The following is a 26,362-nucleotide window of genomic DNA, read 5'->3' as shown; positions in this document are numbered from 1 at the left end:
GATGGAAACTATTATTCATAATAACAGTGTCGTATTTAATGAGAATCACTGATAGTAGTTTTTGGGTGAAATATTGTTTTAATGCTGTTAATAAATGCATTTGTTTTCGAAAAGCTTTTTTTGAATATCCATGCTTTACTACCTACTAAAAGTACAAACCTTTTATGTAATGACCTTTACATGTCATTTCTATTACTTCACACAAACACGATATCCATCTGCTCCTGGTACGGCCCCCTGATCAAAATTTAGAACCAAATTCGGCCCGCCAGTCAAAACGTTTGCCCACCGCTGCCCTATGCAGTCCTCAGGCTCCCCAAAAATAGCAGGAGCAGTTTGCATTATTTTATTGCAATGTTTTTCCTTATTCAGATTTGTTTTAAGACGACAGTTAGACTTCACTTTGATGGTTAATGCAGTTATTGCAATTTTGTTGTTTTATCACAGTAAATTGGTTTATTTACATTTCAAAAACCAGAAGCCATTCATTTCCAAATGTGATTGCACTTTAGTTTACATATTTAAATGTTCAGATAGTAAATGTGATAGACAGTTTTTGCATGATTTGAATGAGGCAAAATAACATGCTTTTTCTCTTGAATATATTGTTATAATCATTTGTTTCAGATGTAATTATTTTCTGTGTAAAAATTAAATTTGGTGTTCAAAAAGTCTTTTTTCAAACTTAAGTCTTGAAAAAGAGGGGGTCGTCTTATAATCGGGGTTGTCTTATATTCATGCCAATACGGTATATGTGTTTTTTTCACTTTATTGTGCATTTTATGGCTAATGCGACGTATATTCCGAAGGGACTTTTAGTCCAAAAAATACGGTATCTTTTTCTCAGCCTAAAATACAGCAATTTGCAAATTATTGTCGTTGGCAATGTTGAAATCCATTTTTAAGTTTTTTTTTTATCATGATGATGTTCTTTTAAAAGCCCTAATTAGGATACTTTGTAGACCAGGGCATTAAAAACTAGGAATCGAGTGGGTCCGTTTTCTCAGAATCGTTTAAATATCGGTGCTGAAATTTAATTCCTAGTTAGCCACTTGAAAGAAGCACAAACGAGGAAGAACCATAGAAAATGTGTGCGCAGCCCCTCCTGCTGCCGAAGCTTCAGTGCTGGTGACGACAGCTCGTCTTCACTGGCTGCTCCTCTCGGTCAGCCTTTCTGCCCACTCTACAACGCCTGGGCTGTGGAGGGGACTTTGTAGGCGCGCCCTGCTCTTTCCAGCTGTGTTGACCACCGGGACTCTGGGGTGGCAGCAGTTGCCCTTCGCTGCTTTGGCTGACGTCTAGCCTTTAAACTGGTTCGACTCTTAAACCGAAGTCTGAATTTCCGCTCATTTCAATGGGGAAAAGATGATTTGAGATACGAGTGCTTTAAATAACAAAAGTGGCCAAGGAACCAATTACACTCATATCAAGGCACCATTGTCTGTGATACTATATAATGTGTATAATGTGTGTTATTCCAGACGTGTCAGGAGAGAGCAACCAGAGCGGAGGTCAGTTTCAGGGTAGACCCAGTGAAGTCTGGTCCCAGTGGCAGAACCAGCATCACTCCCAGCAGGCTGGGGAGCAGCATACACATCCCAACGCGAGCCAGACTGAAGTGTTTCAGGTGATAACACACATGCACACACAACACACGTACTCACACCAAAGCACAATTTAGAGTGCACCTACAGGAGTTTTTGGGAGTGCTCAATTTACCTACTATGCGTGTTTTTGGGATTGCGGGAGGAAATACTCACAAAAAACTCACGCAGGAGAGGGGAGAATATGCAAACCCCACACAGGACGACCAGGGGATGGAATTTAACCCACGACCACTGCACTGTGAGGTGGACGTGCTAACCAGTCGACCACCGTGCTGCCCATTATTACTGATAAGTCTTTATTTTAAGTCAGAAGGAAAGTGGAGTGTATTGAAGTCATGAAAACAAATATGAGAAGAGGAGCAAGATGAACTAATTTGGAATCAATGATGCTACCCAAGCAGAGATGCAGCTTGCACACAGTGTGTCACTTGCATTGAATTAACTCTTGAGTGTCCGCCTTTGCTGCTGTATATTTCTAAATTTGTGATGGTGGTATTTCCGCTTTAAATGGTAGATGAAAATAAAAGGAGAGTTGTACTATGTTCATTTTGTTTTCACTTGTCAATTATTTTCTGGTTCTTTTACCACAAACAAGAACCAGAAAATAAAAGGATTCCATTGTTAAGTAACATTTGAAATTATCTAAATTGTTGCAAAAACATAATTGTCCTATTGTAGTGCAATAAAAACATGTAGGTACATTACAATACCGTATTTTCCAGACTATAAGTCGCTCCTGAGTATAAGTCGCACCAGCCATAAAATGCCCCAAAAAGTGAAAAAAAAACCATATAAGTCGCTCCGGAGTATAAATCGAATTTTGGGGGGCAATTTATTCGACAAAATCCCACACCAAAACCAGTCATGAACGAGCAACAACAGGCTAAACGATAGCAACAACAGCCTAAACGATAGGTATGCTAACGTGACAAACACAAACAAAGAGCTGAGAACGGGCCTGACGTAACATATAGAGTGATTAAGGACAACTATTACATGAATAACATGTTTATAAAACCATCAGTGTCACTCCAATTCATTAAATAGCAACAACAGGCTAAATGATAGGTATGCTAACGTGACAAACTCAAACAAAGAGCTGAGAACGGGCCTGACATAACATATAGAGTGATTAAGGACAACTATTACATGAATAACATGTTTATAAAACCATCGGTGTCACTCCAATTCATTAAATAGCAACAACAGGCTAATCGATAGGTATGCTAACGTGACAAACTCAAACAAAGAGCTGAGAACGGGCCTGACGTAACATATAGAGTGATTAAGGACAACTATTACATGAATAACATGTTTATAAAACCATCGGTGTCACTCCAATTCATTAAATAGCAACAACAGGCTAAACGATAGGTATGCTAACGTGACAAACACAAAACAAAGAGCTGAGAACGGGCCTGACGTAACATATAGAGTGATTAAGGACAACTATTACATGAATAACATGTTTATAAAACCATCGGTGTCACTCCAATTCATTAAATCCATCGATCGTTCTTTGTCAACAATGGGTGCGCACGGCTGAGGGCGCTTGCACTTCAAAATATTCCACAGGATCATATAACGATAGATAAACTATATTTCAAATAACTATAATACAAGCCAATAATATTATCAAACCATCCGTGCACTTTAATTCCATTAAATCCATCGATCAAATTCCTCGTCCTTTGTCAACATCGCCGCGCGTGCGCCCTGACGTCAGCCTCGTCTTTATTCCACAGATCTACTATATAACTATATTGTAGCGTTAACAAAGTACAAGGATAGACGTGGGTTTGGTAAACGGCTCTTTATTAAACAAACCAAACTTCCAAGCGTGTGGCGGCGTGGACTTCCAGACAGACCGGGCGTGCGTAATGGCCATGTCCGAGCCCCGCGCACCTTTCGCGGACAGCCACTCGGCCGAGCGCCGGCCCCCGACTCAGTAGAGTAGGACCGGGCGTGCGTAAAAGCCATAATAGTTTTTCAAACCTTCTATGTCACTCCAAATCCTTAATTCCTTCAAACTCTTTGTCCTCCGTGTCACTTAGAAATGATCACCGCTAATGATGCCTGTAGTCCTTATGTGAGCACGTTTTTATGTAAACAACCGCCGTGCCGCGTCGTGCTACTGACCTCACTTGAAATAGTAATCGATTGGTACATCACGGTTCTCCAAACTTTCTTTCTGCTGCTCGATTACTGTTTTCAGCTGCATATTTTACAACTTGAAGTTTGTAACCTGCAAAATATGAGTTTCTTTTTGGTGCCATTTTTCTTAAGCCCACCCAGTTGATGAGTCACGGCCAACGGTGAAATTTAGAGCGCCCTCATCCAGTTTCGTCTGAAAATATAATTTTTTGGGGTTGTTTTATCAAAGTCAAAGTCTGCTTTATCGTCGATTTTTTTTTATATACTAAGACACACAAAGAGATTGAAATTACGTTTCCACTATCCCTCGGTGAGATAGTACACATATGCATACAAGCAACACAAAAAAAAAACCAAGAAGGCACAAACAATGAATAAATAAGAGTGTTGAATAAATGATAAATAAACAAATAATAATAAATAATAATAATAAATATAAGAGGCGCAAAAATGGAGCAAGTGTACATACAGCAGACAGTGGACTTGGATATGGTGCTTTAAAGTGTTAATTGCTTTATTTGATGTTTTCTCTATTTTTTATGTTTTGAATATGTTCAAGATAAAGATATAAAACATGTTAAGTGATCAACTATACTAAAAATAACATGGGAAGTGGTCAACTATACTTGATACTATACTATACTATACTATGATACTTATACTATAAGTGATGTCTTAATGATCAAGTAAAGATTTGTGAAAAAAAACATATATAAGTCACTCCTGAGTATAAGTCGCCCCCCCACCCAAACTATGAAAAAAAACCGCGACTTATAGTCCGGAAATTACGGTACATTGTGGAGAATAGTGTAACATGTCTAAATCTAAAGCTGTCATAGAAATTTAAAAAATGTGTATTATGTTATGAGTATTTACAATAACAAATTTTATTTTTGTAGATTTTCATAGTCTTTAATCTAATTCAAGGAATGGAACTTCTTGATGAACTGTCATAGTACTAAAATAGTACTTAATCATTTGTTTTTATCTTTTTCTCAACAAAATAGAACCAATAAAAATGTCGCTCAAGTACTGGCTCAATAAGCAGTATCGTCAAGAGTCGTAGTATTATTGAAATTATAATGATACCCACCTCCCTAACCGGTAAACCCTCTCTTGTTTGCAGGATATGTTACCCATGGCTGGAGATCCTACTCAGGGAACAGCCAACTACAACATTGAGGACTTTGCTGACCTCGGCATGTTCCCACCATTCTCCGAGTAACCCCTGCCATCTCCTGTCACTCTTCCTTTACAATGGAGGAACTGAACTGGTTTGGTTTGCATTCATCTCTCATGTTGTGTCGCAATAGGAAACATAGCTGGGACACCAGCTCACAACTGATGTGCAGCATATTGAATGTCAGGGTGCACACATCAAGCACGCATACAAACATACAGTCCACACACGTTTGGATCCGACGGTCTGCAGTATGTATTTGTGAATATACCTCATCAATGAAAGAGGGGTCCTATTGCCAAATGGACCCCTGTCAATATATCTTTGTTTGTGCCAGAAATGGAAACTGTCTCAATGATGAATGCAAAAGATGTTTGCTAAGACAAGAGATAGAAAGCATCGGTATTACCAGAGGAGTTCAGCCAGTTGATCTTTGAACATCTGAATTATTTTATGGTACATTTTAGTCCACAGATGCATGTGAAAACCATGTATAGGAAAATTGGTTGTTACACTCCCAGAATGTCTGGCCCTTATATGCTGGTGGACCCAAAGCTGCATTCTCTGCTGAGGATTAGGTTTAATAATAGTACCGTAATTTTCGGACTAAAAATTGCTCCGGACTATAGGTTGCATTAGCCATAAAATGCACAATAACGTGAAAAAAAACGTATATACACTACCGTTCAAAAGTTAAGGGTCACCCAAACAATTTTGTGTTTTCCATGAAAAGTCACACTTATTCTCCACCAAATGTTGTGAAATGAATAGAAAATAGAGTCAAGACATTGACAAAGTTAGAAATAATGATTTGTATTTGAAATAAGATTTTTTTACATCAAACTTTGCTTTCGTCAAAGAATCCTCCATTTGCAGCAATTACGGCATTGCAGACCTTTGGCATTCTAGCTGTTAATTTGTTGAGGTAATCTGGAAAAATTGCACCCCACGCTTCCAGAAGCAGCTCCCACAAGTTTGATTGGTTGGATGGGCACTTCTTGCGTACCATACGGTCGAGCTGCTCCCACAACAGCTCAATGGGGTTCAGATCTGGTGACTGCGCTGGCCACTCCATTACCGATAGAATACCAGCTGCCTGCTTCTGCTCTAAATAGTTCTCGCACAATTTGGAGGTGTGTTTGGGGTCATTGTCCTGTTGTAGGATGAAATTGGCTCCAATCAAGCGCTGTCCACTGGCTTTGGCATGGCGTTGCAAAATGAAGTGATAGCCTTCCTTATTCAGAATCCCTTTTACCCTGTACAAATCTCCCACCTTACCAGCACCAAAGCAACCCCAGACCATCACATTACCTCCTCCATGCTTAACAGATGGCGTCAGGCATTAATTTAATAACTTAATTTAAAATTTAATTTAATTTAATAACTGGCATCTTCATTAAATAGTACCCGCATAACACCAGTGTCAACATCTACAGTGAAGAGGCGGCTGCGGGATTCTGGGCTTCAGGGCAGAGAGGCAAAGAAAAAGCCATATCTGAGATTGGCCAACAAAAAAAAAAGATTAAGATGGGCAAAAGAAATCAGACATTGGACAGAGGAAGACTGGAAAAAACTGTTGTGGACGGATGAATCCAAGTTTGAGGTGCTTGGATCACAAAGAAGAACGTTTGTGAGACGCAGAACAAATGAAAAGATGCTGGAAGAATGCCTGACGCCATCTGTTAAGCATGGAGGAGGTAATGTGATGGTCTGGGGTTGCTTTGGTGCTGGTAAGGTGGGAGATTTGTACAGGGTAAAAGGGATTCTGAATAAGGAAGGCTATCACTCGATTTTGCAACGCCATGCCATACCCAGTGGACAGCGCTTGATTGGAGCCAATTTCATCCTACAACAGGACAATGACCCCAAACACACCTCCAAATTGTGCGAGAACTATTTAGAGCAGAAGCAGGCAGCTGGTATTCTATCGGTAATGGAGTGGCCAGCGCAGTCACCAGATCTGAACCCCATTGAGCTGTTGTGGGAGCAGCTCGACCGTATGGTACGCAGAAGTGCCCATCCAACCAATCACTTGAAATTCAAATTACAGTAATCCCTTGCTACATCGCGGTTCGTTTATCGCGGTTTCACTTCTTTTTTTTTTTTTTTTTTTAATTTTTGAAAAAAACCCACATATAAGTCGCTCCTTGTTATAAGTCGCCCCCCACCCAAACTATGAAAAAAAACGCGACTTTAATTGCCTTGTTTATGCATTTTCAGTTTGTCACATCCAAAACAGGCACAGCATTCTGAGTGTGGCATAGCGAGGTGATGATGCGTATTGGGCAAATTATACATATATTTATAGATTCACAATAGGTCAAATAAGGCATAGGATTAATTGTAGAACAAATGTAGCACTTACCCACGAACGCAAAGGTCTCATAGGACTGGCTATATAACTCCTGGTAGATGATGTACCGACAGTGAATATAAAAGTCTACACACGCCTTGTTCAAATACTAGCATTTGTGAAATAAAAAAGAGAAAGTCTAACATAAATAATTTCCAAACCTTTTCCGCCATTAATATGACCTAGAACCTGTACAACTCAATCACAAATACAAACAAAATCTTTTCCAGAGGGGAAGTAAAAATAGATAATGTGGTCGCACTAGTGTGGACTCTCTCTAATACAGTGCCGACAGTGCTAATACCTAGGGGTTCGGTGAGTCGGTCTCAGGGGTTCGGCAGAGCCTCTTCTGCAGAAGTCCAAACACACCTGATTTGTCATGTAAATTCGTGATGACGCATATCTGAACTGGTTTCGCAAAGGCAACAGCAGAAGTCATGCTGATTTGCAGGTGTGTAATTTGGTTTGAGTTCATGCATTGTGTTGGTTTTGTTCTTTGAACAAGGCGATGTTTCTGTGCAGCTCATTTTGAGCGCCAGTAAAAACATTGATGTCTTGAATTTGAAAGAAATAATTTTATTTTTCACCAAAGAGGAGTTCGGTGAATGCGTATATGAAACTGGTGGGGTTCGATACCTCCAACAAGGTTAAGAACCACTGCTCTAATAACTGAGTATGTGACTGCTTCACAGTTAAGCAATCACATTTATGGTAAATTTATATGATAAGCGGTTCAGAGAATAAATGGATAGATGGATTTAAATTTACTGTTTATAGGTTTTTAGCTTTTGTTTTTTGCTTAGTTTTACTATGCTGTCTGTTGCCAAGTTAGGATTGCAAATGAGAATCTGTTTTAATTGCCTTACCTTGATAAATTAATTTTTAAATAAATAAATGTTCAATCGGTCAGGAGAAGGCTTTCCAACAGTGGGACAGAGTAAACAGTCATCAATTACAGAAAATATGGCACAGCTTTGACATTTACAAAAAATGGACAGCCCTTGTTTCTATTATTATATCTCCCAAACACGTGGAAAAGTACATTATGGTCATTATGGTCTAATGAAACCAGGGTTGAACTTTTGTCTCGTAATTCCAAAAGCTATTATTTGGCAAAAACAGAACACTGCTCATCACCAAAAGAATACCATACTCCAGTGAAGATTGGTGACTGGGAGCTTAATGATGGAACATGAGGCTGTTTTTCTTCAGCCGGAACGATGGCCTTAACCAAGATGGAGGCAATTATGAATAGTTCCAAAAACCAGTCGGTGTTAGCAAAAAACCTTCAGGCTTCTTCCAAAAAGGCAAAAGAATGTCAGGAAAAACAGACTGCAACAGCTGATCCTTATTTGAATAATCAGAGGCACTTTAAATGGTGGCAGGTGTGTGCCGACTCTCATGTAACATGAGTTTGGATGTGATTGGTAAATTCTGAATACAGCCAAATTTCCAGTTACAAGAGCACACTTGTGCAACATTATCTCAGTTGTTTATTTTTTTCTTCCTGTTTTTATCTTCCTTTTTTTTATTCAATCAACTTGCAGAGGTTATCGGCAATATTACCAGTGGAATTTGCAAAATGCAGTCCCTTTTGGAAAGTCCTTATCGATATTAGCATGAAGTGAGCTGAAGTAGTGCTGAAGGTTTGAAGCTTTGAAATGCGCTAATGACGTTTGACATATCAGGCAGAATGGCTTGCCATTGCGTTCAACAAAAAAATATAAACTTTCCCACTCTGTTAAAAACGTCATGTGTTCATCTTCATATTTTCGTTTAGCTGTGCATTTTTTCCCTGCCATTTAGAGAGCGAAATTAACACTAATTATTTCCTCGAATGGGTTTGCCCCTCCTCCTTTGCGGGATTTCACCTCATGCGCATGTGCGTTTGACTAAAATACCAAATTGAACTCAAGCGAAGCAAACACGCACAAAAAAAAAATAAACAACCCACAAACACAAATGTTGATATGAACGTAAAAGAGCCGCATGAAACCAGGCAAAGAGCCGCATGCGGCTCGTGAGCCGCAGGTTGGCCACCCCTGCTCTATACAATGTGCATATAGAACTCTCAAAATCTGAGCTTTTTTGACGGCAGGACTTTAATGTTTAATGTTGGCATCAGGTTAAGCGTCCAGGAAAATGTAAAATAGAAAATGATCATTCTCCTCTGGTAATTGCGATGACATGGAATATTATCAATGGAAACACCACATGAAGAACTGGAAGTGAGCAGTTGAAGATTTACACCTCCATCTGACTCATGGAGCCCTTGGCACACCATCACTGACTATTATCAGATAGCAACAGGATAAAAGCTGCTCATCCTCATCACCTCATCAACCTTACTTTGTAAAGTTCAGCAATGTGTAGTGTTGTCCATAACTTTGGTTAAAAAAAATAAAGGTTATAGAAAGATTCTGTGCATAAATTAAACAGTTTTAAGAGGAAAACGTAATGGCAGGCAGTTGCTCAGCTAAGACGTAAAGTGCACTTCATAACTGCTAATCTCCCCAGCCTGCTTTAAAAAGGAAAACCGCAATACTGTCCAAGCAATTGCAGTGTTTAGTAGTGCATTTGGTGTTCTTCATCCTTCACTGCTTGACTTACTTTATAATCATTTTGGAGTATTAAGACTTAGTAATAATACTTTGTAGGGTGGGAGCTTTTACATGATAGATTGTATGATGTCTCAGACAGATGAGAGAACACACACACGCACACACACGCACACACAACAGTCTTTATGCTTCGCTTTCAAGTCAACATCTTTTGTAAATAATTATTTTTATGTCCGTTGGTGTTATTTACACACTGTTACCTGTTTTGTGTGTTTAATGTGCATTCTTAATAATACTATGTGCAATGTGAGTACATATTTAACTATTGATATTTAGTTAGTCTGTTAAATGTACGTACATTGAGTTGTGGACCTGTATAAATTGTGTAAATGTGTCCTATTATTTTTGTGTAACACTTGTGAATTGTGACAATAAATTCTTATTGGTTAGGTGTGTTCACTTCACAGTTTTAGTTGCATTGTTTGACCGATTAAGATTTTAATAAAAGTTTAAGTCTAAGGATGGTAAAATTTGCTGGAACATTTTTTTTCTCCATCTATCCATCCATCCTCTATCACGCTTATCCTCACTGGAGTCACGAGCGTGCTGGAGCCCGTCCCAGCAGTCATCGACCAGTAGGCGTGGGACAGCCTTAACTGGTTGCCAGCCAATTGCATGGAACACACAGATGGATAACCATTCGCACTCACACCTACAGACAATTTGGAGTGCTCAACCGGCCTGCCATGCATTGTTATGGAAGGAAACCGGAGTACCCGGAGAAAAGCCACGGGCAGAACATGCAAACTCCACATGCAAAGGAAGGCTGGAGCTCAACCAGTCGGATCATTGTATATTTCCTAATGTTTTTTTCCCATTTTATATTTGTGTGTGTGTGTGTGTGTGTGTGTTTGTGTGTGTGTGTGTGTGTGCGTGCGTGTGTGTGCGTGCGTGCGTGCGTGCGTGCGTGCGTGCGTGCGTGCGTGCGTGCGTGCGTGCGTGCATGCGTGCGTGCGTGCGTGCGTGTGTGTGTGTGTGTGTGTGTGTATACTGCTTAGTCCCCACGGGGGTCGCGGGCGTGCTGGAGCCTATCCCAGCCGTCATCGGGCAGTAGGCGGGGGACACCCTGAACTGGTTGCCAGCCAATCGCAGGGCACACAGAGACAGACAACCAATCGCACTCACACTCACACCTAGGGACAATTTAGAGTCTTCATATATATATGAATATATATATATCTATATAGATATAGATATATATATATATATGAGTTTGGCGTGGGAGGAGTTTGGAAAGGCCATGGAGAATAACTTCCGGACGGCTTCGAGGAAATTCTGGTCCACCATCCGGTGTCTCAGGAGGGGGAAGCAGTGCCCCGTCAACACTGTTTATAGCGGAGATGGCATGCTGCTGACCTTGACTCGGGACGTCGTGAGTCGGTGGGGAGAATACTTCAAAGACCTCCTCAATTCCACAGACATGCCTTCCATTGTGGAAGCAGGGCCTGGACTCTGAGGTGGACTCTCCAATCTCTGGGGTCGAAGTCACTGAGGTAGTAAAAAACTCCTCAGGGGCAAGGCGAGATCCGCCCAGAGTTTTTAAAGGCTCTGGATGTTGTGGGGCTGTCATGGCTGACACGACTTACAGCATTGCGTAAGGGACGGTGCCTCTGGATTGGCAGACTGGGGTGGTGGTTCCCCACTTTAAGAAGAGAGACTGGAGGGTGTGCTCCAACTACAGAGGAATCACACTCCTCAGCCTCCCTGGTTAGGCCTATTCAGGGGTGCTGGAGGGGAGCGTCCGTCAGGAGGTCGAATCTCGAATTCAGGAGGATAGTGTGGTTTTCGTCCTGGCCGTGGAACAGTGGACCAGCTCTATACCCTCGGCAGGATCCTCAAGAGTGTATGGGAGTTCGCTCAACCAGTCCACGTGTGTTTTGTGGACTTGGAGAAGGCGTTCGACCGTGTCCCTCGGGAATTTCTGTGGGGGGTGCTTCGGGAGTGCGGGGTGCCGAACCAACTGATAAGGGCGGTTCGGTCCCTGTATCATCAATGTCAGAGTTTGGTCCAACAGTTAGTCGGATTCGTTCCCAGTGAGGGTTGGACTCCGCCAAGGCTACCCTTTGTCGCCGATTCTGTTCATAACTTTTATGGACAGAATTTCTAGACGCAGCCGAGGTGCTGAGGGACCTCAGCATTGCGTCTCTGCTTTTTGCAGACGACGTGGTGCTGTTGGCTTCTTAATGCCATGATCTGCAGCTCTCACTGGAGCGGATCGCAGCCGAGTGTGAAGCGGTCGAGATGTGGATCAGCACCTCCAAATCTTTGTCCATGGTCCTCAGTCGGAAAAGGGTGGAATGCCCTCTCCGGATCGGGGATGAGATCCTGCCCCAAGTGGAGGAGTTCAAGTATCTTGGGAACTTGTTCACGAGCGAGGCCAGGATGGAGCGTGAGATCGACAGGCGGATCGGTGCAGCGTCAGCTGTAATGCAGACTCTGCACCAGTCCGTCATGGTGAAGAGAGAGCTGAGCCAAAAGGCAAAGCTCTCAATTTACCGGTCGACCCACGTTCCTACCCTCACCTATGGTCACGAGCTATCCCGGATACAAGCGGCTGGAATGAGTTTCCTCCGCAGGGTGTCCGGGTTCTCCCTTAAAGATAGGGTGAGAAACTCGGTCATCCGGCAGAGACTCAGAGTAGAGCCGCTGCTCCTCCACATTGATAGGAGCCAGATGAGGTGGCTCGGGCATCTCACCAGGCTGCCTCCTGGACGCCTCCCTGGGGAGGTGTTCCTGGCATGTCCCACCAGCAGGAGACCCCGTGGATGACCCAGGACGCGCTGGAGAGATTACGTCTCTCAGCTGGCCTGGGAACGCCTTTGGATCCCCTGGGATGAGCTGGGGAGTGGGAAGTCTGGGAGTCCCTCCAAAAGCTGCTGCCCCCGCGACCCGACGGAAGAAGATGGATGGATGGATGGATGGATGGATGGATGGATGGATGGATGGATGGATGGATGGATGGATGGATGGATGGATGGACCAATTGGCTGGCAACCAGTTCATATATATACATTTGGCTGGCAACCAGTTCATATATATACATATATATATATATATATATATATATATATACGTATACACATACACACATCATATGTATTTCCCGATACAATCGTATGCATGGCTTTGATTTTATTACATAAACTTCTATTCACAAATTCTGGACCCCAAAGTCCGCGTAAAATTGAGGTTCAGCTATATACACATATAGTCCATCAATGTTTCGTAGTCACTGGAGTTAAATTTGATGGCAGTAAGACTAATTAAATTGTGACGAGCAAATAATGTATTAGCAACAGAGGCTCTTCAACCTGAATCAAAATGTGAAGGAGAGACAAGACTTTGCATTTCCACTATTTACTAAAACAGCGGAGGGTTTCTTAAAATTAGATGTCAACACATCCATCCATCCGTCCATCTTCTTCCGCTTATCCGGGGTAGGGTCGCGGGGGCAGTAGCTTCAGGAGGGACTCCCAGACGTCCCTCTCCCCAGCCACTTCATCCAGCTCATCCCGGGGATCCCAAGGCGTTCCCAGGCCAGCTGAGAGACATAGTCTCTCCAGCACATCCTGGGTCGTCCCCGGGGTCTCCTACCGGTGAGACATGCCCGGAACACCTCCCCAGGGAGGCGTCCAGGAGGCATCCTGATGAGATGCCCGAGCCACCTCATCTGGCTCCTCTCAATGTGGAGGAATAGCGACTCTACTCCGAGTCTCTCTCGGATGACCGAGCTTCTCACCCTATCTCTAAGGGAGAGCCCGGACATCCTGCGGAGAAAACTCATTTCGGCCGCTTTAATCCGGGATCTCGTTCTTTCGGTCACGACCCATAGCTCGTGACCATAGGTGAGGGTAGGAGCGTAAATCAACCGGTAAATTGAGAGCTTTGCCTTTTGGCTTAGCTCTCTCTTTACCACGACGGACAGGTACAGAGTCCGCATTACTGCCGACGCTGCACCGATCCGCCTGTCGATCTCGCGCTCCATCCTCCCCTCACTCGTGAACAAGACCCCATGATACTTAAACTCCTCCACTTGGGGCAGAATCTCATCCCCGATCCGGAGAGGGCATTCCACCCTTTTCCGATCGAGGACCATGGACTCGGATTTGGAGGTGCTGACCCTCATCCCGACCGCTTCACACTCGGCTGCGAACCGCTCCAGTGAGAGCTGGAGATCACGGCCTGAAGAAGCCAACAGCACCACGTCGTCTGCAAAAAGCAGAGACGCAATGCTGAGGTCCCCAAACCAGACCCCCTCAACGCCTCGGCTGCGCCTAGAAATTCTGTCCATAAAAATTATGAACAGAATCGGTGACAAAGGGCTACCTTGGCGAAGTCCAACCCTCACTGGGAACGAATCCGACTTACTGCCGGAAATGCGGACCAAACTCTGGCATCGGTGATACAGGGACCGAACCGCCCTTATCAGTTGGCTCGGCACCCCGTACTCCCGAAGCACCCTCCACAGAACCTCCCGAGGGACACGGTCGAACGCCTTCTCCAAGTCCACAAAACACATGTGGACTGGTTGGGCGAACTCCCATGCACCCTCACACTCCTCAGCCTCCCTGGTAAGGTTTATTCAGGGATGCTGGAGAGGAGGGTCCGTCGGGAGGTCGAACCTCGGATTCAGGAGGAGCAGTGTGGCTTTCGTCCTGGCTGTGGAACAGTGGACCAGCTCTACACCCTCAGCAGGATGTCAACACAATTAAATGAAAACCATTTTAAATTGTAAAAGTTATTGAGAAACTAAGTAAATGTGGTCTATCCACATCTCCATGATCATATACTATTACTGTGAATGTCATCTCACTATCTAGACAGCAATTGGATGGATGTTTAGCATCTTGCTCAACTTACATCAGTTCTGCAGGAACTGCCAGAACTTTTCCTTTGCTTGTCAATGAACTCATGGTCAGGGTCAGAAGACTAGGAGGATTCCTGGGACAAGGCTCCTGCAGACAGGGTCAGCCACAGAAGATCTGTCCACGGAAAAGTGCATGGGTGTGGAACAAACAATCTAGCAATGAGTAGTTTTGTCTGATGCCAGATGTGGGAATGGTTGACTGGAAGGGTAGGGGAGTGAGTATAAAAACACTGTGAGAGAGCGCAAGTGGGGTGAATAATAACGCTAAACTGACAATTAAATAAATTGCAGATCTGTTTTTTTGCATCAACGTCCTGTTGTGGCTCCTCTTGAACAAACAGAAAGGTGATGCAAACAAATAGTTGCTCACATTCCTTCGTGACACAGTATGAACTCTGATCAGCCTCTTAAATTCCACTCTGACATTTCTTAAGCTATGCGGCATTAGTGATGGACTGGCAGGAAGAGGGGAGAGAGAAACATTTCATTCCAGGGATGTTTTCATTATATCCCCACAGTACAAGCTCCCATCCCATTTAATGCCAAATTGGCATTAGCTGAGAATGCATAAAAAAATTCTTGTTTGTTGTTCTGACTTGTGAATAGCAAGTGTGTGTGAGTGTGTGTGTGTGTGTGTGTGTGTGTGTGTGTGTGTGTGTGTGTGTGTGTGTGTGTGTGTGTGTGTGTGTGTGTGGCGCGTGTTTGAATCTGAGTGGAAAAATGGTCAATTTGCATAAGCCACTGACGTATTATGTATGCACAGTATGCAATTATTCATCACATACACGCTCGGTTTGTGGAGCAGAGAAGTATGCTTATCTCCAGTCTCTCTGTGTCTCCAACTCAAATGCTCTCCCTCAAATTATGTCCTCAAGATGCTCTTACAACAGCTTTTAAACCGCAGAGAGAGGAAAAATACCAACCACAGTCTTAACACACGTAACGTCAACTATTTTTTTTTATATAAGTTTTGCATTCATATTCCCATCATCCATCATGCAACGGTCTACTTACTACTATAATGATTAATCATAACTAACCTGACCACATAGGTTAGTGGTGTCCAAACTGCAGCCTGTTTACCATTTATGGACTGCCATGCAATTTTTAGCAGCCCTTGGCTTATGTTTACAACTGACACAGCCCATGTTGTCTACCTTCATTGTACTATTTACTTTCTTCACAGCGTGGTAAGTGTGGAATAAATTCCTTATCGTCGCTCACTTCCGTGTTTTCCAGCAAGGGCAAAAGCACATCTTTTAAAAGACCTAGTGTCATGTAAACCGTTTTAACTATTTTAAGGGCTAATACTGTTTTAAGCATAGTTTTGTTCATTTTTTTAACAGGATACCCACTCAGGTTCCTAATTAGACTCATACTTACGCGCGTAACAATGAAAATGCTTTTGTTCAGCAATCTCCGGTAATTTTCGCAGATGATGACCTTTCAAGACCCCGTGTCTCCTGTCATCCATTGTTTATTCTGCCGTTCACTGTGAAGGTGGAAAAATCCACTCTTCGTATGAAAGTGTAATAAAGTATTTAAAAATAAAATTCTAAAAATCTTGTGCAGATGCCCTCGCGCCCGGCAGCGGGGTCAGCCGGTCAGCACGGCAAGAGCAGAACGAAGCCGTTGCACGTTTACACTTTAAAATGACGAGCCGGTCAGCGAGCTCGTTTCGTGCGGGCATCTCGTAACACCGTGGGTCAGGCAAACGAGAATCAGGTGGCAGGCGTGCGCGTCAAAACAGACAAAACTGTGAGGATTGACAATTAGCAGTTCCGTATTGGCGACGCGCGCTTCAGAGGTCTAGCCTGGAGGGCGCATGGGCTGGCCGGCAGGGCGAGAGTGGCGACGTGAAACAGCCGCGCACGAAGGAAAAATGCACCGCCGTGCAGAAACAGTCGGGACAACAGCAGTGAGCGCAACCGCACATGTAGTAATAAAGCACTGCCGTCCAGGATTTGGTCAATGAGCACTAAGTGCCGGGCGTGCCTCTGAGCAATGTGCGGATGCCCTCGCGCTGGGCTGCCTGGGTGCGTCAGCTGGTCAGCACCGCAAGAGCGGAGTGGAGCCGTGAGACATTTACACTTTAAAATGTTTAAATGTTTAAAAATACAATAAAGTGTTTAAAAGTAAAATTATAAATGTCTTGTGCGCTGAGCTGCATGGGCGCGTCAGCTGGTCAGCACGGCAAGAGCAGCGGAGCTGTGACACTTTAAAATGCTTTAAAAAGTGTTTAAAATATAATAATGTATTTAAAAGTACAATAGAGTATAAAAATAAAATTATAAAAGTCTTGTGCGGATGCGCTCGCGCTGGGCCGCGGGGTCGCGTCAGTCGGCCAGCAAAGAATAAAGTGTATAAAACAAAATTCATAAAAGTCTTCCGCGGATATTGTAACAATATATTTACTGTGATTTTTGGACTATAAGCCGCACCGGACTATAAGCCACACCAGCTAGAATTCGGGGATATTTTTGTTTTTTTCTTATGTAAGCTGCACCGGACTATAAACCACACGTGTGCATGAGTTATTTACAAAGAAAGACAGTACACAGAAAGCCTTTTTAAAGCTTTAATAACATATTTTAATATGTCTTTCTAAACTACTGCTGCGTAGCAGTAGTACCGCAGCGACACAGAAGTGTGCACGGAAGTTATTTACAAGGAAAGACGGTACACTGAAAGCCTTTTTAAATTTATAATAACATACCTCAACATTTCTTTCCAAACACTGCCTGTGACGTGGCAGTAATACCGCAGCAACACGGAAGTAACACAGCACTAATAGGGCCGGATTGAAAAAACATACCGGTAAAAGTCACTGAGACGCGGCGGTAACACAGCAGCAACACGGTAGCACAGCACTAACAGGGCTGGTTAAAAAAACATACCAGTAAAAATAAAAAAAATAGCTTCAACGTCTTCATCTTCCTCCTGTGCACTGAAACCATCGAAGTCTTACTCCTCAGTGTCCGATTGGAATAGCGCTAGATATCCTTAGCCACACACTTTCTCAGTCTCTCTTTCGTCGTCGCTTTTATGCATTTCTTCTAGCATTTTTCATTATGAGGGTCTGTTCATGCTAATTTTATTCATGCACGAAGCGCTAAATGGAAGGCGTGTAGGTGGAATTGAGGAGGTCTTCGAAGTATTCTCCCCACCGACTCACGACGTCCGGAGTCGAGGTCAGCAGCACGCCATCCCCACTGTAAACAGTGTTGACGTTGCACTGCTTCCCCCTCCTGAGACGCCGGATGGTGGACCAGAATTTCCTCGAAGCCGTCCGAAAGTCATTCTCCATGGCCTCACCAAACTCCTCCAACGCCCGGGTTTTTGCCTCAGCAACCGCTGAAGCCGCGTTCCGCTTGGCCATCCGGTACCCGTCAGTTGCCTCCGGAGTCCCGCAGGCCAAAACGGCCCGATAGGACTCCTTCTTCAGCTTGACGGCATCCCTTACGGCATCCCGCTGATGGGTGTCCATCAGCGGGTTCGGGGATTGCCGCCACGACAGGCACCAACGACCTTACGGCCACAGCTCCGGTCGGCCGCCTCAACAATGGAGGCGCGGAACATGGTCCACTCAGACTCAATGTCCCCCACCTCCCCCGGGACGTGGGAAAAGCTCTGCCGGAGGTGGGAGTTGAAGCTCTTCCTGACAGGAGATTCCGCCAGACGTTCCCAGCAGACCCTCACAGAGCGTTTGGGTCTGCCAGGTCGGACCGGCATCTTCCCCCACCATCGGAGCCAACCCACCACCAGGTGGTGATCAGTTGACAGCTCCGCCCCTCTCTTCACCCGAGTGTCCAAAACATACGGCCGCAAATCCGATGACACGACTACAAAGTCGATCATCGAACCGCGGCCTAGGGTGTCCTGGTGCCAAGTGCACACATGGACACCCTTATGTTTGAACATGGTGTTCATTATTGAAAAACCGTGTCGAGCACAGAAGTCCAACAATAGAACACCGCTCGGGTTCAGATCAGGGGGGGCGTTCCTCCCAATCACGCCCTTCCAGGTCTCACTGTCATTGCCCACATGAGCATTGAAGTCACCGAGTAGAACGATGGAGTCCCCAGAAGGAGCGCTCTCCAGCACTTCCTCCAGGGACCCCAAGAAGCGTGGGTACTCTGAGCTGCCGTTTAGTGCATAGACACAAACAACAGTCAGGACCCGTCCCCCCACCCGAAGGCGGAGGGGAGGCTACCCTCTCGTTCACCGGGGTGAACCCCAATGTGCAGGCGCCCAGCCGGGGGGCAATAAGTATACCCACACCTGCTCGACGCCTCTCACCGTGGGCAACTCCAGAGTGGAAGAGAGTCCAGCCCCTCGCGAAAGGGCTTGTACCGGAATCCAAACTGTGCGTGGAGGCTAGTCCGACTATATCTAGTCGGAATCTTTCTGCCTCGCACACCAGTTCGGGCTCCTTTCCAGCCAGAGAGGTGACATTCCATGTCCTAAGAGCCAGCTTCTGCAGCCGGGGATCAGACCGCCAAGGTCCCTGCCTTTGGCTGCCGCCCAGCTCACATTGCACCCGACCCCTTTGGCCCCTCCCACAGGTGGTGAGCCCATGGGAAGGGGGACCCACGTTTCCATTTCGGGCTATGCCCCATGGGCGAAGGCCCGGCCACCAGACGCTCGCCTTCGAGCCCCGCCTCCAGGCCTGGCTCCAGAGGGAGGCCCTGGTGACCCGCGTCCGGGCGAGGGAAAACAAAGTCCATTTATGTTTTTCATCATAAGGGGCTTGGGTGAGCCGTGCTTTGTCTGACCCCTCACCTAGGACCCGTTTGCCATGGGTGACCCTACCAGGGGCATGAAGCCCCCGACAACATGGCTCCTAGGATCATAGGGGCACGCAAACCCCTCCACCACGATAAGGTGACGACTCGCGGACGACTCGTTTCCTCACTTACGCGGTGAGGCGGGAAGGCGAGCGACCCCGCGCGGGGCGCTCTCGATTCTGGTTCCAAGCGCATGACATACGGCAAGCCGGGGTGCGGGTCACCGGCGTCGCCCCTTCGCGGGGGCGGCGGCGCCTCCCCCCCCTTGGCCCGGGGCGCGACCCGCTCCGTGGACAGTGGCAGGTGGGGAGTTTGACTGGGGCGGTACACCTGTCAAACAGTAACGCAGGTGTCCTAAGGCGAGCTCAGGGAGGACAGAAACCTCCCGTGGAGCAGAAGGGCAAAAGCTCGCTTGATCTTGATTTAAATAAAGAATGTTTATGAAAATCAGGTTGACTTTAAAATGTTTACTAAATTGTTTAAAAATGCAAAAAGCATTTAAAAGTACAATATACAGTGTTTAAAAATACAATAAAATACAATAAAGGTTCATAAAAGTCTTTTATGGATATTGTAACAATATATTGTGTCTACATCATGGAATTTCACCTATCGCGGGTGTTCTTGGAACCAATTATCCGCAATGAACGAGGGATTACTGTATATGGCCAGTGTGCCAAAGTGAGTAAAGTCTGTGAAAATCGGAATCAACTGCTGGAGGAGCGTGCACGCTTTGAGTGAAAGGCAAAAGACGTTGCCGTGCGGCAGACAGTACCAGCTTGTTTTGAATAAAAGCTTAAACAGACTTTTGTGTTTGTCAGTTTCCATCTTTGGAAGCTTGGTTCCTTTTCTTTTCTTTTCTTTTCTATTAAGTTCTCACTCGTTCTGGACAAGGTGCGTTCAATGACCACTCACACAATCGGAAAACTCATCAATTGTACCAAAAATTAGTATGTGAGCACATTGCAAGGCTTACGTGGAAGCATACAATAATTTATTAGCCTGACTTTTTCTGTCTTCTATTTTATTTTATATAAAATATTTTTAGCAAGTGTAGAAAATGTTTGTGTTTGTCAATCTCTATCTTTAGAAGCTAGGTTCCTTTTCTTGTATTGTTTTTAAGTTCTGACTCGCATTGTGCGCGAGGTGCGTTCAATGACCACTCACACAGTTGGAAAACTCAATAATTACACCATAAAGTAACGGCAAGTATGTGAACACATTGCAAGGAGTAATATGTGGAAGCATACAATAATTTGTTAGTCAGACTTTTTGTGTCTTCTTGGGGCAAGTGTAGAAAATTAGAACAGGTTTCTCCCCTCCCCAAGCAAAGCCAGGATGTCAAGAATAAAGTGACATTAATTTTTTGTTATAAAGGTTTGAAAAACCAAAAATATAACTGTTGTTTTTGTTTTCAAGTGTTTTACACAGAGTAATGGGGCAAAAAGTGTGACTTTTGGGATAGTCTGGCATGCCTTATTTGCTTTTACATTGATACCCATGGGAAACATCTTAGCTTAGCTCTTGAGCATGTGTGTTCTGTTGTTGGCAAGCATGGGTAAATTGTGCGTCAAGCTGGTTTGCAAGGAGGCCGAGCTACGTTGGGAAATAAGGAGTTGTCTTGTATTATCTACGTTGGGCCATTCGTGAAGATTTTACTTTCGGTTGTGCAGTCACATCCTCCCACATCTTTTGGGGGGTTCTCGTTGCAGGCACCCTCCATCTGCAGTCACTGTTGTTTTTCCAGACATTCTCACAATCTTACTCAACCTTATCAGTAAATGAAAATAAAAAGTAGTTATTGCAAACAGCACTACTTGTGTCTCCTAAATGGCAACTGCAAGGTAAGCATAAATGTAAATTCTTATTCACCTTATTCCGTTTACTGCTATTGCGTTATTGGCGAAATGGCATTGTTTTCCCATTTAAGTCGACAGTTGTTTGAGTAGACAAAAGAGAAATCTAAGGCACGTAAATGGACTCTTTTATTCATGCAAAGTCATGTCATTGCCGCACGTAATCAATGAGTCCCTACTTTAAGATTCAATGTAGAAGCTTCATGTTTAAAAAGGGATCAAAGTCAAATATATAACACTAGTAATATTTCAAAACAACTTTTCAGACTCACTGAATCATTCAGCTTCCCAAGCAGCCTGTCTCCCCACATGATGACTTCTTGGATCGATAAATGTGACATGGCAGTTCAAAATACAGTCTCACCGCAAAACATTGATACGTATCTAATCTAGGACCACATATAAAAAGGACCCAGGGTGGATTTGGAAAATTTGGAAAGCAGAATTGAGCTGATCAGACTATCATAAAATAAATTGCATATGGGCAAGATAATCACATCTGGTTCGTATTTGCCTGCAGTGTGAACCTAGCCTATTTATTTTTGATAACATTTCAGTCATCCCAAAGGCGGGTGTTTTATTTTGGGGAACGAGCAGCAGGCTAGCATGCACATCTGCATCTAATGTACCGTATTTTCCGGACTATGAGTTGCTCTGGAGTACAAGTCGCACCAGCCATAAAATGCATAATAAATAAGAGAAAAGACATGTAAGTCGCACCGAAGTACAAGTCGCATTTTTGGAAGAACTTTATTTGACAAAATCCAACACCAAGAACAGACATGAACAGGCAACAACAGGCTCAACGATACGATATGCTAACGTTACATAAACACAAACAAGGAACTGAGAACGTGCCTGACGTAACATTAACAGTTATTCAAATAACTATAACATAAATAACACGTTTATCAAACCATCCGTGTCACTCCAAATTATTAAATCCATTGAAATCTTCGTCCTTTGTGTAAACAACACTGCTGCTGACCCCGGAAGTGCATGCGGTGCTGACGTCGGACTCGTTGTCTGTTGCAGTTCCAATTATTCCACAGGCCTATAGAACTATATATAAACTATATATCAAATAACTATCACATAAATAACAATTTTATCGAACCATTCGTGTCACTCCAAATCATTAAATCCATCAAAATCTTCGTCCTCTCTGTCATTTGAAGAAAAAAAAAGACAGCTGCTGACTCCAGAAGTACATGTGGCGCTGACGTCAGGCTCCAATTAATCCACAGATCTAATATATAGTAACTATATTGTAGCGTTACCAAGGTACCAGGCAAGTTGTGGGTTTGGTAACTGGCTCTTTATTTCAGAAACCAAGAGTTCAACATACGAACCAACACACAGTGTGTGTAGCTGCACGCTAACAACTCTCTTCCCATCTCCTCCCCCTCCCGCTTTCACGGCCTCCCTCGGCAATTAGAAACTACTGAACTCTAACAATATCAGAATCAGCTTTTTTGGCCAAGTTTGTGGATGCCAAACAAGGAATTTGACTCCGGTTATCTCAGCCTCTGTACAACATTTAAGTGACTGACAACATTCAGGTGACTAACAACATTTAAGTGGCAAGAGCAGGATGTTATTGCCCAGTGATGTCTCTGAGACTCTACGAGTGGTGTGAGATCATTAGAGTGACAGCCTGGGGGAAGAAGCTTTGTCTGTGTCTGCTGGTTTTAGTGTACAGCACTCTAACACAGCACACTAACGCCGTCTGGAGGGGAGTTGTTCGAACAGACTGTGATCTGGGTGAGAAGGGTCTGTAGAGATGTGATTTTAAGTCGCACCCCTGGCCAAACTATGAAAAACACTGCGACTTATAGTCCGGACAATACGGTAAGTAAATGTTTTATCCTGTCTCAAATCAGACAGGTTTATTATTCAAGCACCATGTTAGCAATCTAAACTTGAAAAAAATTCTAATGTTTTCTTGCAGTTGACAACATAGCATAACACAGCATCACCATCGAAAAAACAATTGTGTGCATTTTTAGCGCGTGACCGGGATCGGAGCGACCACTCGTGTAAAGGTTACATTCAACAACACAATTTATCTTCTTTTTGCTCCAAACTCACTCGTAATAACTTGCACGGTTGTTAAAACTTCTTAAAATCAACTAATGTGATTGTGGGTGGTTCAAATTCCTCCTTATTCTAGTGCATATTAAACATTCATAAGACAGAAAACACATCATCATATAAAAAATTCGGACGGCCATTTTGACACTGATTCTGCATAGTTTATTGTTTTATTTGTCTTTTATTGTAGGGTAATATGCTCAACAATCAGCATTAGTACTGATATTAGTATGCAGGAATGTTGCAGGTTTGTGTCAAACATTTCTCAGTTATATTTGCCCTCAGTGAAACCAGAATCGGCAACCCTGGTGATTGCCATCTCTCATCCTAAATCAACTGGAAAAATATCCAGTCGCTCCAGGACCACAGTCTAGAAAAGTGGTATAGAAATGACATAGATGGATTTGTTTGTCTGACTGAAAGCGTAAAAAAAAAAAAACACAGGACACAGATTCAAGCCAAGAACCTGTGGCAACAGTGCTCAATATACAACGACTTTGCTGTTGTCGTATTATTGTCAGATAAATGTAATTAAAAGAACTAGGGGAAACTAACCCCTCACCAAAGGAGTAAAATTCAATTCATTTTAACAAGTGAGCAGTTGTGGTTCGCTTGCCCTACTTTCGGGCTGTGAATGTCAGCTGGCTCCCCGCAAGCCACAACAGTAAGTCCAATTTATTTTAACTTCACTTTATTTATGGAAAGTGCTTGATTATAGCTCTTTCAATAAATGATGAAAGTTATTTAAATTAAAAGAAAATACAGCCTGTCCTGCAAACTAGGTATATTAGTGTACTTTGTGCATGATAAAGGATATATCGCGCTGGGTATAGTTTTTACATTGGTTGTTGTAATCACTGTTATCCATCCATCCATTTTCTTGAGCAGTTGTCCATTTGGGTCAACAACTGGAGCCTATCGGACCTGCCTTAAGGAGAGAGAAGTGGACACCCAAGACAGACGTTTTTCAGATAAACATAAACATGGACAATTGTGTCATATTCACTGGTAGTATAAATAATTGTTGTTGAACACTTATTAATCACAGTTTTGACAGAAATAAAAAAATATATTATGATTTTATCTCATATTTAATACGGTATCACAAGTTGGTCTCTCACCACAGCTATAAATTTGAAATTAATTGAATCGCTGTACAAAAAACCTCATGAAGTTTGTGACCAAAAAACTTTTTTTTTCATGTACTATGTAATATTTTGAACAAGCACAATATTTAAAATTTTGAAAATTTGACACACTTTAAATATGTATTCTTCATTTATAACATACCCCTCCTCCAGTGTCAGGTTCAAAGTGCTAACTGAATATCTGAATAAGAGAAAAGGATCAGCAGACAAAAAACAAGTGAGGCAGAATATTGATTTTTCTCACGAGGAGTGCGATACAGATTGCTCTCTACAATCTGACTACACTAAAAATCTGTTTACACTCCTCGCTCTTTTTATTTGGAACGCCCTACCCACAGTGTGAGACGATTAGCCCCTGAGGGGGGGGGGGGAGAGATTGTGGGCTTCGTCTCGTAAGAAAAGAAACAAAAAGTAAGCAATATTCCGAGAGATAAAAAGAGAAAGTGATGTTCTTTAAGGAAGATCAGAAGGTTCATGACGCATCGTTTGATGTGATCTGTTCTGGTGGATGTCGTTTTTCTGCTGAGAAGTCAGCAGTATCTTGTTTGACACAACCGTCATCTCGCCCCTGACTCAGCCGTAATCCTTCTGTTCTGTTACACAAGATAAGAATAAGCAAGGCAAAGCAGCAAGCATACTGAACAGTAACATTATGAATAAGTGCTCATCATAGAACGCATGATAACATATATATACAATTTTTCTAACAATCCCCCCCTGTTTATCATAAATTCTCGGGGACTAACTTATCACCCATATGGCCACTTCAAGAGATTTTCAGCCAAGGGATCACATTTCGCAAGAACTAACTTACACTTGGGAGGAAATTGAGTCTTAATCATCAAAGCCAGAGTCAGGAAACAAATCGGACAGGTTTACCAATATAGATTCGCTGACAGAGTCGTCACTAGAGAAAGAACTCCCGTCGATCGAAAGGTCATCCCTTTGGAGCAACGGAAAAGTCTCAGCTGGTGGAGAGATAGCAGTTGTAATTAGCCTATTAATTAAGGATTGGAGACAAGGAATGCAACAACATCCACACAAGGTCAAAATGGCAGAGAAAACGGCAATGGAGACCAGGACCGAGGAAACCAGGGTGCGGTACTTTCTGAACACGTTCAACCAGTCGGTCCAAACCTCCGTGTTCACCCCACTGTGTTCCTTCATCCTCCCATTCAAGGTCCGCAGACCCTCAAGGGCCCGGGACAGGCTTCCGTCAGCTGCAGTATTATTTGGAATAAATGTGCAACATTGCTCACCAAACATGGCGCAGACACCGCCCTCTTTTGAGAGTAGCATGTCAAGGGCCATTCGATTCTGGAAAGCCATGAGGGAAGTAGCGGCCAGTTGGGAGTGGACCGCCTTGAAACCCGCCTCGGTCCAGTTTCCAAGCCTCTGTACGTTGTAATGGATGTAGTTAATCCTGTCATTATTTTTGTTAAGAGTACACCACCAACACAGGGCGGATTCAAAACCAGCTGCTATCTGATCCACCAGCTTATACTCATCCGGTACCCCTTTCCAGCTCAGTGGCCTAGTCGTAGAGTGTCCGCCCTGTGACTGGAAGGTTGTGGGTTCAAACCCCGGCCGGGTCATACCAAAGACTATAAAAATGGGACCCATTGCCTCCCTGCTTGGCACTCAGCATTAAGGGTTGGAATTGGGGGGTTAGATCACCAAATGATTCCCGAGTGC

General features: G+C 43.7%; 1 protein-coding gene across 10 annotated transcripts in view; it reads left to right on the top strand.

Moving 5' to 3' along the window:
- The window catches only part of arnt2 (aryl hydrocarbon receptor nuclear translocator 2), a 99,908-nt gene extending 93,916 nt beyond the window's left edge, over nucleotides 1-5,992 (top strand). For 9 of the 10 annotated variants that reach the window (XM_088370734.1, XM_088370735.1, XM_088370732.1 and 6 more), the window contains 2 exons: nucleotides 1,482-1,627; nucleotides 4,888-5,991. In XM_088370734.1, the coding sequence (XP_088226860.1) occupies nucleotides 1,482-1,627; nucleotides 4,888-4,986 (245 nt within the window). In that variant the 3' untranslated portion in view covers nucleotides 4,987-5,991. Of the gene's footprint in view, nucleotides 1-1,481; nucleotides 1,628-4,887 lie in introns of all 10 variants that reach the window. The other variant, XM_088370736.1, reaches the window with a different exon arrangement.
- Nucleotides 5,993-26,362: the final 20,370 nt, after the last annotated feature.

This window comes from Syngnathus floridae, chromosome 3 (genome assembly GCF_059516105.1).
Source record: "Syngnathus floridae isolate MCC-2025c chromosome 3, RoL_Sflo_1.0, whole genome shotgun sequence".
NCBI lineage: Eukaryota > Metazoa > Chordata > Actinopteri > Syngnathiformes > Syngnathidae > Syngnathus > Syngnathus floridae.
Note: the sequence above shows the minus strand (reverse complement) of the source record. Positions and strands in the feature narration are given on the sequence as shown.